The sequence below is a fragment of the Lipophrys pholis genome (genome assembly GCF_963383615.2).
Source record: "Lipophrys pholis genome assembly, chromosome: 3".
NCBI lineage: Eukaryota > Metazoa > Chordata > Actinopteri > Blenniiformes > Blenniidae > Lipophrys > Lipophrys pholis.
In genome coordinates, this window is record NC_137627.1 from 350001 (window position 1) to 363279 (window position 13279).

At 50.5% G+C, this 13279-nt stretch overlaps 1 protein-coding gene across 4 annotated transcripts in view; it reads right to left on the minus strand.

The window, feature by feature from the left end:
• Positions 1–13214, minus strand: part of LOC308107969 (porphobilinogen deaminase-like) — a 14335-nt gene extending 1121 nt beyond the window's left edge. Inside the window, exons 1-14 of one of the 4 annotated variants that reach the window (XM_080460606.1) lie at positions 13019–13214; positions 7797–7850; positions 7499–7571; positions 7121–7170; positions 5554–5609; positions 4931–5008; positions 4546–4623; positions 4291–4366; positions 2984–3097; positions 2846–2884; positions 2505–2624; positions 2354–2407; positions 1868–1966; positions 1–1781 (exon numbers count right to left, since the gene is read on the minus strand). The exon at positions 1–1781 is cut by the window's left edge and continues 1121 nt beyond it. In XM_080460606.1, the coding sequence (XP_080316732.1) occupies positions 1608–1781; positions 1868–1966; positions 2354–2407; positions 2505–2624; positions 2846–2884; positions 2984–3097; positions 4291–4366; positions 4546–4623; positions 4931–5008; positions 5554–5609; positions 7121–7170; positions 7499–7571; positions 7797–7850; positions 13019–13042 (1089 nt within the window). In that variant the 5' untranslated portion in view covers positions 13043–13214 and the 3' untranslated portion in view covers positions 1–1607. Of the gene's footprint in view, positions 1782–1867; positions 1967–2344; positions 2408–2504; positions 2625–2845; positions 2885–2983; positions 3098–4290; positions 4367–4545; positions 4624–4930; positions 5009–5553; positions 5610–7120; positions 7171–7498; positions 7572–7796; positions 7851–10884; positions 10979–13018 lie in introns of those variants that run through there. The other 3 variants (XM_080460604.1, XM_080460605.1, XM_080460603.1) reach the window with 3 other exon arrangements.
• Between the last annotated feature and the right edge of the window lie 65 nt (positions 13215–13279).

Genomic DNA, 13279 nt, shown 5'->3' on the forward strand with positions numbered 1-13279 from the left:
CACACACACACACACACACACACACACACACACACACACACACACACACACACACACACACACACACACACACACACACACACACACACACACACACACACACACACACACACACACACACACACACACACACACACACACACACACACACACACACACTAGTTGGTTGTTGAGTAGTCGAAGCTGTAACTCAGAAATATCAGATAAGTATATATATAGTTGATATATAGTCGCCTACTGCAGTTATATTTTACTTTAATTCATCTCTGTTCCACTTTCTACAAATTTAGTCTTAAAAATGATTGTATTTTAATGAAATTATGACAAGTTTCTCCCCAAATCATTGTATCAGGAGTTAATGGCAAAAGGTTCCCGTTGATCCCCAAATCCTTCATTCTGGGTATAAATATGTACATTTAGATAAATATCTGTGTTTCTACCCGACATCGGCTCTATGGGGGGACTGATGAGGATCTCTGCTGGACACTTCCCACTGGGTTTCTGGAGTGTTTGGTGTAGTTACTGATATGCAGGTCATGTTGTTACTATGACGACAGTGTCTGATGGCCAAGGAGTGTTTTGGTGCCTCTGGTGGTGGTGACTAGAGGTGACTAGAGGAGGTGATGAGAAGGAGGTGACTAGAGGAGACTAGAGGAGGTGATGAGAAGGAGGTGACTAGAGGAGGTGACTGGAGGAGACTAGAGGTGACGAGAGGAGGTGATGAGAAGGAGGTGAGTAGAGGAGGTGATGAGGAGGTGACTGGAGGAGACTAGAGGTGACGAGAGGAGGTGATGAGAAGGAGGTGAGTAGAGGTGACTAGAGGAGGTGACTGGAGGAGACTAGAGGTGACTAGAGGAGGTGACTAGAGGTGACTAGAGGAGGTGACTGGAGGAGACTAGAGGTGACGAGAGGAGGTGATGAGAAGGAGGTGATGAGAAGGAGGTGACTAGTGGAGGTGACTAGTGGGAGTGATGAGAAGGAGGTGACTAGTGGAGGTGACGAGAAGGAGGTGACTAGTGGGAGTGATGAGAAGGTGACGAGAAGGAGGTGACTAGAGGAGGTGATGAGAAGGAGGTGACTAGAAGGAGGTGACTAGAGGGAGTGATGAGAAGGAGGTGACGAGAAGGAGGTGACTAGAGGAGGTGATGAGAAGGAGGTGACTAGTGGAGGTGATGAGAAGGAGGTGACTAGAGGAGGTGATGAGAAGGAGGTGACTAGAAGGAGGTGACTAGAGGGAGTGATGAGAAGGAGGTGACGAGAAGGAGGTGACTAGAAGGAGGTGACTAGAGGGAGTGATGAGAAGGAGGTGACGAGGAGGTGATGAGAAGGAGGTGACTAGTGGAGGTGATGAGAAGGAGGTGACTAGAGGAGGTGATGAGAAGGAGGTGACTAGAGGAGGTGATGAGAAGGAGGTGACTAGTGGAGGTGATGAGAAGGAGGTGACTAGAGGAGGTGATGAGAAGGAGGTGACTAGAGGGGGTGACTAGAGGAGGAGACTAGAGGAGGCGTCTCCATGAGGTCCAGTGTGTCAGAAAGCAGCCTCTGGTCACAGTTCAGGTCCATGTCAGAACTCGTCCCGTCCCGTTGCTCCCGGTGCTTGACGGGGATTATCTGGCGTCGTTGAGCTGCCGGGCCACCGTCAGGATCTCCTTGGCTCCTTTGCTCAGCAGGAGGTCTGCCAGGTCCTCGCCCAGCCGCTCGGCCCGGTCCTGGGCGTGGCCCGGGATCTTAGTAGCCGTCACTCCGACCCGCTGGACCTGCTCGTCCACCTTCTGCAGAGTCTGCCGCACAGCGAGTCAGAGGGTGAGCGGCGCCTCCCCATGGATGAGGACGGAGTAACAGACGGCTACAGACTGGAGCTGCTTACCTCGCCGCCGCCGCCGCCGCCGGCGGCCATGCTGGTCTGCATGGTTTCCTTCAGACTCTCGGCTCCGTCCAGACTGAACACCGCCCCCGTCAGGTAGAGCTGGAACACCGCAGGCAGGTGTTCTACTTACAGTCAAACCTCTTTCACAAATCAACATTTTGCAGTAATAATTGTCCTTCAAGCCACTTCCTGCACTAAATAGTGAGGCTGGAACGCTTGATCGCCCCCCGGTGGAGAACTGAAGAATAATCACCATCAAGTAATGGTGTAATGGGATTTTGTCATGTCAGGTAGTTTTTCATGACGGCGACGCCTTTTTATTCTAAAGTGTTTATTCTGACTTCACTGAATGTGCTAATAAAGCCTTTGTGCTCCACTACGGAGAGTTTCTTTCTAACGGTGTATAATCTGGACGTTCACTGAAGTCAATCTGACATTAGAAAGGTTAGGAGGCGGAGCTCAGACTTCTTTACCTACCGTTCTTACCTGGCAGTCTTTCACCTGAGTGTGCACGGCGACCGGCACGCTGCAGCCCCCCTCCTACAGAGCAGAGCTCAGCTCATCACACAGGAAACACCTCAACCATGCTGTGTGTGTGTGTGTGTGTGTGTGTGTGTGTGTGTGTGTGTGTGTGTACCAGGCGTCTGAGGAAGGCCCTCTCAGCGATGCATCGCAGCACCGTGTCCGGATCGTGGAGGACTGACACCATCTCCAGGATGTCTGCGTCTCGAGCTCGAACCTCCACCGCTAAAGCTCCCTGAGAACACACACACACTTCTAAAGAACACACACACACACCCACACACACACCCACACACACACTTCTAAAGAACACACACACACACACACACACACACACACCCACACACACACCCACACACACACCCACACCCACACACACACACACCCCCACCCCCACACACACCCCCACCCCCACCCCCACCCCCACCCCCACCCACCCACACACACAGCACCGACCTGTCCCACTGCATACATGCAGTCCTCCGGGCCCAGGATCTACACAGGACAGAAGCAGAGGTCAGAGGTCAGCGGTGGCTCTGATGGACTGGACAGGTCCAGAGCAGGTCCAGAGCGGGTCCAGAGCGGGTCCAGTACCTGACTGATGCGGCTGTCCCAGCCCATCCTCCTCAGGCCGGCTGCAGCCAGGATGATGGCGGAGAAGTCGTCCTTGTCGTCCAGCTTCTTCAGACGGGTGTTGAGGTTTCCTCGCTGTGCAGAGCGTCAGGAACTAAACTCCAGCAGCCGGGACCAGTTCTCCTTTTACTCTTTTACATTCATTCCAGTTTTGCTGTGCATGATTTAAAAAATGTATTCTACTCTTTTCTTCTCTTGCTACGGCGCACGTTCTGCCCCCAGCTTCCGGAGCTCTGTAGCGCCCCCTGGCTTCCCTCACAGGAACAAGATGGCCGCCGCTGGCGAGCGCCAGATGTTTGTTCTCCAAACTAGGAAACGTGTGGTCAGAAGTCTGGAATGGGTTTGGTTTGGTTATTCCAACATCTACAAGCAGCATCCAGCCTGAAGATGCTGAAGCTCTTATTGTGAAAGGTAATAATCCAGCTGGACTTTGATTCCAGGAGGTAAATCAGGTTTGTTTTGTTCAGTTTGATGAACTCAAATCCAAACTTCTCTGTCATTTCTACTTCTTGTTTTCTTTTCAAAGTAGGGAGAAAAAAAAATAGGAAAAAAATTGTAAATCTAATTTATTGTGATAAAATCGGAGGTTTTATTTTCATCAGAGGATCAGCTGGTCCTCGTCCTGCTGAGGATCAGCTGGTCCCGCTGAGGATCAGCTGGTCCTGCTGAGGATCAGCTGGTCCCGCTGAGGATCAGCTGGTCCCGCTGAGGATCAGCTGGTCCTGGTCCTGCTGAGGATCAGCTGGTCCCGCTGAGGACCAGCAGGACCAGCTGAGGAGCAGCTGGTCCTGCTGGTCCTGCTGAGGACCAGGAGACACGAGAGGTTCTGTCAGCTCCACTTCCTCCTCCAGTGAAAACCACTTCTGTCCATTACAACCAGACACCATGTGACCCTTTCTAGTACGAGTTTACTTGCCGATACAGAGTACTGATACGAGTACTCACTAAAGGCTAATTCATACTCTTTATGCAAACGATACACACAGAGTACACACAGAGTACACACACCTCCAACAGCCCTGAAGGCTCCAATATACTGCTACTCTACAGTACACAGGGCCTGGCGTCTATCTACACTGTGGGTAATGGGAGTAATACTGTAAAGCACTTTGGGGACTGCTTCCATGGTGGAAAACACTAAGAGTGAAATCCATTTACTGCACTGTGTGTACTGTAGATAGTACACTGAGGGACTGATTCACATCCTGGATTAAAACCTCATTCATCAGTTCCAGTGTGTTAAATTATATATTTATATAAGAGGATACGATGTCATTGAAGTCCAAGTGAGGAAACCTCTTCTTCAGCTGAGCAGCACGGCGCAGAGAGCTGGTACCGACCACACTGCACACACACACACACACACACACACACACACACACACACACACACACACACACACACACACACACACACACACACACACACACACACACACACAGGTAAGCAGAAGTGGTTCGTGTGTGTGTGTGTGTGTGTGTGTGTGTGTGTGTGTGTGTGTGTGTGTGTGTGTGTGTGTGTACCTCTTCTCAGGCAGAGTGTCCAAAGTCTTCCCTGCATGTTTGGGATGCAGTACTACTGCATCGTGGGGGTTTTCTCTCCTGAAGCAACAGGAAGCAAAAAAGAAAAATGAATTAAAACAAGTGGAACAACAAGACTGGGATTTCTGCTGTCATAGTGACATCTAGTGGTCAGAGATGGTATGTACCATAGATTTTTATGTATGTAATTTAAAAAATATATACAAATACCCACACTGCAACAACAACAAAAAAAACCCACGCCTTATAGTTCAGAAAATACAGTGTTCTTGTTGTCTTGACATTAGTACTTCATGTAGTTTGTTGTGTTTTTGCTTCAGATTTACTTTTTCATAATTAAAGGAGTTAAGATAACAGAGGTACTGACTTCAGCACGGCTCCAATGGTGAATCCTGGAGGCAGCGTGGTGGGGAGGTCTTTCAGGGAGTGAACCACCAGATCCACCCTGCACACACAGTACACACAGTACACACACAGTACACACACAGTACACACACAGTACACACACACACACAAGCTGGATTCATGTACAATAAAGCAGCTTTTCACACACTGAGCAGAGCCGTCGGCTCCATGAGACCAAACTGTTCTCATGTTCTAATGTTCTCATGTTCTAATGTTCTCGTGTTCTCATGGTCTAATGTTCTAATGTTCTCGTGTTCTAATGTTCTCGTGTTCTCATGTTCTAATGTTCTCATGTTCTAATGTTCTCATGTTCTCATGGTCTAATGTTCTCATGTTCTAATGTTCTCGTGTTCTAATGTTCTCGTGTTCTAATGTTCTCGTGTTCTAATGTTCTCGTGTTCTCATGTTCTAATGTTCTCGTGTTCTAATGTTCTCATGTTCTAATGTTCTCGTGTTCTAATATTCTCATGTTCTCGTGTTCTCATGCAGACTGAACATCAGACGAACTGTCAAGCTTCTGGCTGCAAAAGCAAAAAAGAAAATAAAAGCGTCTTTTTGTAGCGTGAATAAAAACCAACCACTCACTCGTTGTTCTCCAGAGCGTTCTCCAACTCTTTGGTGAATAAACTCTTCTCACCAATCTGCAAACAAGGAGAAGATCTTCAGCTGGTTCTAGTACAGCTGCATGAGGAATATATCATGGTGGATATATCATGGTGGATATATCATGGTGGATATATCATGAGGAATATATCATGAGGAATATATCATGAGGAATATATCATGAGGAATATATCATGAGGAATATATCATGGTGGATATATCATGGTGGATATATCATGAGGAATATATCATGAGGAATATATCATGAGGAATATATCATGGTGGATATATCATGAGGAATATATCATGAGGAATATATCATGGTGGATATATCATGAGGAATATATCATGGTGGATATATCATGGTGGATATATCATGAGGAATATATCATGATGAATATATCATGAGGAATATATCATGAGGAATATATCATGAGGAATATATCATGGTGGATATATCATGAGGAATATATCATGAGGAATATATCATGGTGGATATATCATGAGGAATATATCATGGTGGATATATCATGGTGGATATATCATGAGGAATATATCATGAGGAATATATCATGGTGGATATATCATGAGGAATATATCATGAGGAATATATCATGGTGGATATATCATGTTTAATACACCCATTATGAAGCCGTATTGCTGCTTTAACATTTGTTCTTCAGAACAACAGTAACAGCAGTTTTTCTTTTCTACATTTGTTCTTAATGTTTGAGCTTTCAGTCAGTTACCATCCAGCCTACACCCCCCCCCCCCCTCACTGCTCTGTGTGGCTGCTCTGTGTGGCTGCTCTGTGTGGCTGCTCCGTTTGGCTGCTCTGTGGGGCTGCTCCGTGGGGCTGCTCTGTTTGGCTGCTCTGTGGGGCTGCTCTGTTCGGCTGCTCCGTTTGGCTGCTCCGTGGGGCTGCTCCGTGGGGCTGCTCCGTGGGGCTGCTCTGTGGGGCTGCTCTGTTTGGCTGCTCTGTGGGGCTGCTCTGTTCGGCTGCTCCGTTTGGCTGCTCCGTGGGGCTGCTCCGTGGGGCTGCTCTGTGTGGCTGCTCCGTGGGGCTGCTCCGTGGGGCTGCTCTGTTTGGCTGCTCCGTGGGGCTGCTCCATGGGGCTGCTCTGTTTGGCTGCTCTGTGGGGCTGCTCTGTTTGGCTGCTCCATTTGGCTGCTCCGTGGGGCTGCTCTGTTTGGCTGCTCTGTTTGGCTGCTCTGTGGGGCTGCTCCGTGTGGCTGCTCCTGGCGGGTCAGTTTGGTATGAACTGCCCCTCTGGGAGTACTACAGTACTATTCCATAAAGAAGTACTGCTGATAAGAATGTGACTGATTCTACTTTGAAAGCCTCCGGAGGAAGGAAGGAAGGAAGGAAGGAAGGAAGGAAGGAAGGAAGGAAGGAAGGAAGGAAGGAAGGAAGGAAGGAAGGAAGGAAGGAAGGAAGGAAGGAAGGAAGGAAGGAAGGAAGGAAGGAAGGAAGGAAGGAAGGAAGGAAGGAAGGAAGGAAGGAAGGAAGGAAGGAAGGAAGGAAGGAAGGAAGGAAGGAAGGACTCACCTTTGATAGAGCTGTGTCCAGGATTTTGTCTCCGGTTGTTGACATGGCAACTGAAACACAAACACAGAGGACGTACAAATAAGTAGAAGACAGATCCACAGACTGGATTAAAGTAGAGACACAGGTTAGAGTCAGAAGAAGGAACTCCTCCCGAGGCTCAGGATGACATCATACTTCACTATCAGCTGATTCACTTCATTTTCTCACGTCACGTTCACATTTATACACACCTCAGATTCTCAGGTGTCTCATGGTATACACTCCATCAATCAGAGGGTTAAACAGATTTAATCCAGAAGAGGTGGAAGAACACGAGGTTCCAGAGAGGAGGAACCGTCCCGCCGCTGGGGGGAGGAAGTAAAGCCTGAGAGCACTCACCTGTCTCCAGGTGGACGTCTGGGTACAGCTGCTTCAGCTGGGCAGCCACACTGTCTGTCTGGATCCGAGCCAGCTACACACACACACACACACACACACACACACACACACACACACACACACACACACACACACACACACACACACACACACACATACACACACACACACACACACACACACACACACACACACACACACACACACACACAGTGAGATCAATGTCTCTCAGCAGATGAGGACAGACAGGGAGGACAGGTGATGGAGGACAGGTGATGGAGGACAGGTGATGGAGTACCTGGCTCTTACGGGTCCCGATGCGGATCACACGGCTCACCTTGCCGTCTCCGTCCTGCAGGGAGGAAGAGACACCGTCAGGGGGGAAAGTTTACAGCACGAGTCCTCTCTCCTTCATCTCCTCTCTCCTTCATCTCCTCTCTCCTTCATCTCTCTCCTTCATCTCCTCTCTCCTTCATCTCTCTCCTTCATCTCCTCTCTCCTTCATCTCTCTCCCACCATCCCTCTCCTCTCCTCTCTCCCACCATCCCTCTCTCCTCTCCTCTCTCCCACCATCCCTCTCTCCTCTCCTCTCTCCTCTCCTCTCTCCCACCATCTCTCTCCTCTCCTCTCTCCCACCATCTCTCCTCTCCTCTCTCCCACCATCCCTCTCTCCTCTGCTCTCCCCCACCATCCCTCTCTTCCCTCTCCTCTCTCCCACCATCCCTCTCTCCTCTCCTCTCTCCCACGATCCCTCTCTTCCCTCTTCTCTCTCCCACCATCCGTCTGTCCTCTCCTCTGCTCTCCTCTCTCCCACCATCCCTCTCTTCCCTCTCCTCTCTCCCACGATCCCTCTCTCTCCTCTCTCCCACCATCCCTCTCTCCTCTGCTCTCCCCCACCATCCCTCTCTTCCCTCTCCTCTCTCCCACCATCCCTCTCTCCTCTCCTCTCTCCCACGATCCCTCTCTTCCCTCTTCTCTCTCCCACCATCCCTCTGTCCTCTCCTCTGCTCTCCTCTCTCCCACCATCCCTCTTTTCCCTCTCCTCTCTCCCACCATCTCTCTCCTCTCCTCTCTCCCACCATCTCTCTCCTCTCCTCTCTCCCACCATCCCTCTCTCCTCTGCTCTCCCCCACCATCCCTCTCTTCCCTCTCCTCTCTCCCACCATCCCTCTCCTCTCTCCCACGATCCCTCTCTCTCCTCTCCTCTCTCCCACCATCCCTCTCTCCTCTGCTCTCCCCCACCATCCCTCTCTTCCCTCTCCTCTCTCCCACCATCCCTCTCTCCTCTCCTCTCTCCCACGATCCCTCTCTTCCCTCTTCTCTCTCCCACCATCCCTCTGTCCTCTCCTCTGCTCTCCTCTCTCCCACCATCCCTCTCTTCCCTCTCCTCTCTCCCACCATCCCTCTCTCCTCTCCTCTCTCCCACGATCCCTCTCTTCCCTCTTCTCTCTCCCACCATCCCTCTGTCCTCTCCTCTGCTCTCCTCTCTCCCACCATCCCTCTTTTCCCTCTCCTCTCTCCCACCATCTCTCTCCTCTCCTCTCTCCCACCATCCCTCTCTCCTCTGCTCTCCCCCACCATCCCTCTCTTCCCTCTCCTCTCTCCCACCATCCCTCTCTCCTCTCCTCTCTCCCACGATCCCTCTCTTCCCTCTTCTCTCTCCCACCATCCCTCTGTCCTCTCCTCTGCTCTCCTCTCTCCCACCATCCCTCTCTTCCCTCTCCTCTCTCCCACCATCTCTCTCCTCTCCTCTCTCCCACCATCTCTCTCTTCCCTCTCCTCTCTCCCACCATCCCTCCGCTCTCCTCTCCCACCATCTCTCTCCTCTCCTCTCTCCCACCATCCCCCTCTCCTCTCTCCTACCATCTCTCTCCTCTCCTCTCTCCCACGATCCCTCTCTTCCCTCTTCTCTCTCCCACCATCCCTCTGTCCTCTCCTCTGCTCTCCTCTCTCCCACCATCCCTCTTTTCCCTCTCCTCTCTCCCACCATCTCTCTCCTCTCCTCTCTCCCACCATCCCTCTCTCCTCTGCTCTCCCCCACCATCCCTCTCTTCCCTCTCCTCTCTCCCACCATCCCTCTCTCCTCTCCTCTCTCCCACGATCCCTCTCTTCCCTCTTCTCTCTCCCACCATCCCTCTGTCCTCTCCTCTGCTCTCCTCTCTCCCACCATCCCTCTCTTCCCTCTCCTCTCTCCCACCATCTCTCTCCTCTCCTCTCTCCCACCATCTCTCTCTTCCCTCTCCTCTCTCCCACCATCCCTCCGCTCTCCTCTCCCACCATCTCTCTCCTCTCCTCTCTCCCACCATCCCCCTCTCCTCTCTCCTACCATCTCTCTCCTCTCCTCTCTCCCACGATCCCTCTCTTCCCTCTTCTCTCTCCCACCATCCCTCTGTCCTCTCCTCTGCGCTCCTCTCTCCCACCATCCCTCTTCCCTCTCCTCTCTCCCACCATCTCTCTCCTCTCCTCTCTCCCACGATCCCTCTCTCTCCTCTCCTCTCTCCCACCATCTCTCTCCTCTCCTCTCTCCCACCATCCCTCTCTTCCCTCTCCTCTCTCCCACCATCCCTCCGCTCTCCTCTCTCCCACCATCTCTCTCCTCTCCTCTCTCCCACGATCCCTCTCTTCCCTCTCCTCTCCTCTCTCCTCTCCTCTCCCCCACCATCCCTCTCCTCTCTCCCACGATCCCTCTCTTCCCTCTCCTCTCCTCTCTCCTCTGCTCTCCCCCACCATCCCTCTCCTCTCTCCCACGATCCCTCTCTTCCCTCTCCTCTCTCCCACCATCCCTCTGCTCTCCTCTCTCCCACCATCTCTCTCCTCTCCTCTCTCCCACCATCCCTCTCTCCTCTCCTCTCTCCCACCATCCCTCCGGTCTCCTCTCTCCCACCATCTCTCTCCTCTCCTCTCTCCCACCATCCCTCTCTCCTCTCCTCTCTCCCACCATCCCTCTCTCCTCTCCTCTCTCCCACCATCCCTCCGCTCTCCTCTCTCCCACCATCCCTCCGCTCTCCTCTCTCCCACCATCCCTCTCTCCTCTCCTCTCTCCCACCATCCCTCTCTCCTCTCCTCTCTCCCACCATCCCTCCGCTCTCCTCTCTCCCACCATCCCTCCGCTCTCCTCTCTCCCACCATCTCTCTCCTCTCCTCTCTCCCACCATCTCTCTCCTCTCCTCTCTCCCACCATCCCTCTCTTCCCTCTCCTCTCTCCCACCATCCCTCTGTCCTCTCCTCTCCTCTCCTCTCTCCCACCATCCCTCTCCTCTCTCCCACCATCCCTCTGTCCTCTCCTCTGCTCTCCTCTCTCCCACCATCCCTCTCCTCTCTCCCACCATCCCTCTGTCCTCTCCTCTGCTCTCCTCTCTCCCACCATCCCTCTGCTCCGGCCTCACCCTGATGTACTTGTAAGGTCCTTCCTCCATGGTGTAGAGTTCCTGGCACTGTGGAGGCTATTGTAGACTGTGTGGTCTGGTAAGGAGCCCTGCTGAGGTCATATAGTCTCAGTAGAAACTAAACAGAGGTCTTTCTTACCGGACAGCCCCCTCCCTCCCTCCCTCCCTCCCTCCTCCTCCTCCACCCCTCTGCTCTCTGCTCCCTCCTCTAGGACCTCCACCCCTTCATATCTCTGCTTCTACAAGATAAGTGTGCCAATTCATGAGTCCGTTATGAAGAGCAGGGATGGGCAGCTAAGGAGGTTCCAGATGACGAGGTGTGGTCCCCCCTCTCTCTGAACTCACAGCACAAGAACAGATAACGGCCTGCCTGCCTCAACTGTTAATCCCAAAATAAATGTTCATACTCATCAAGGCTTTACTTCATTTCATGCATGCAAATGAAAAAGCCCTCCCACTTAGATGACAGAGTTTAAAACCACATAGATGAATAAGATTAACACACTTTGGATAAAATATGAAAACCCTGATGTTTAGATCAGAGATGTCAAACACCTTTTAGTTCAGGGGCACAAACAGCCAGACGAGTAAAATAGTGCCATAGTGAGCTTCAGATTTAAACTTTTAGGTTTTTCTGTACGATGGTGCGGAGTGTACGTGATGAAAATGAAAACTACATCAAACAACATCCAACGTTACTTTCTGGTGCAAAATACAGTGACGTGTCCCAAAAAGTCAAAGTTAATCCAAAGTCCAAAAGTTTATGTATTCTTTGAAATGACCACCATTTGCTTGGTGGTTTGAACTGGGAGGACCAGATCAGACACTCTGGCGGGCTGGTTCTGGCCCACGGGCCTTATGTTGGACACCCTTGGTTTAAAGCTTCACCTTCACCTGCGTCATCAATTTCAATTCAAATGTTCTGATAGAAAATGTCACTGAACAAGATTCTTGTGACTGCATCGTAAATAATCCCATTCTGGAATAAACGGTGAAATATTAAGATGTATTATTAATTTCCTGTTACAAGTTACAAGAACCAGAAGAATGAACATTTGTTTTCTAATAATTGATATTAGTATAAATACTTTGGGGGCGGAAAGGGATTATTTATACAGCTTTGTTAAAAAGAATAGAAATGTCCATGTTCAGTGATTTCTATATTCCACATATGAAGAAAATTGCAATATATTGTGCAGATATTTGAAGTATTTCTCACTGTGTTTAGTTTCTTTGTTGATAAGTATATCTCACCACATTTTAACCAACACAGTTCTTCTGTATTTAGAAAAGAGTTTTCAATTTCTCTTTGTTTGTCCTGTACAGAATTATCTTGAATCTCCGTTGACATTATTTTCAGTAAGTTTGAAGGTTTCCACCCCATGAGCAACACACACACACACACACACACACACACACACACACACACACACACACACACACACACACACACACACACACACACACACACACACACACACACACACACACACACACACACACACACACACACACACACACACACACACACACACACACACACACACACACACACAGCAGAGATCATGAAGAGGGAAACAGTCATCCGACGCTGATGATGAAGGTTAAATTTGTCATTATCTGATAAAACCTTGACTTTAACACGTTAATGACACAATGCTGAGTTAAACACGATCATCAGTGTTTGGAGGGAAACGATGGGTCGGAACCGGGAGCAGAGTGACTGGACGGGTTCTACGGGTCTAAACTGACACTTTAACGCTCCTTTAGGTCAAATCAACTTTTAATCGGTGATTAATAATTTGGCTCTAAAGTGTTCAAAGCAGAAAGAACACAGGGACTGAACAGAATCTGAACGCAGTGTTCACTGCTTCTGGTAAATATCAACGTTTATTGTTCCAGCATGACTGAAAAAAGCTTTTTAAAACAGTCTGAACTCAAACTGAAACGTTTAGCCTTCTCGTTAGCCTGAGCTAGCTGTCAAAACTCACCGGCCACGCCTTCTTCTTTCTCCAAGCCAATGAGAACACAGCATTAGCTGACTGACGCAGATATCAGCCAATGAGTGCGCATACGCGGCAGGGAGAGAGCGGTGAATTGACACGCGCTGGATAGTTTCTATATAAAGACCTACCGAGGCCCTGGGCTCCTCAGACATGTCGGGGAACGGCTCGCTCGGCCGCCGTGGCTCGGACACGAAGCCCCGGTGGAAGCGGCGGATCCCGGTGCTTGTTAAATCAGTGCGCCGCTCTGAATGAAGCAGCCGCGCGGTGACGATGGCATCGGGCAGGCTGGAGGTCGTTTCCTGCTTCCGCCTCCTGGTTCCGCTTCCTCCCGCGAGGCGACGGAACCGCACGAGACTTCTTCAAAGTTCGACCCATGCGCACTACAAACA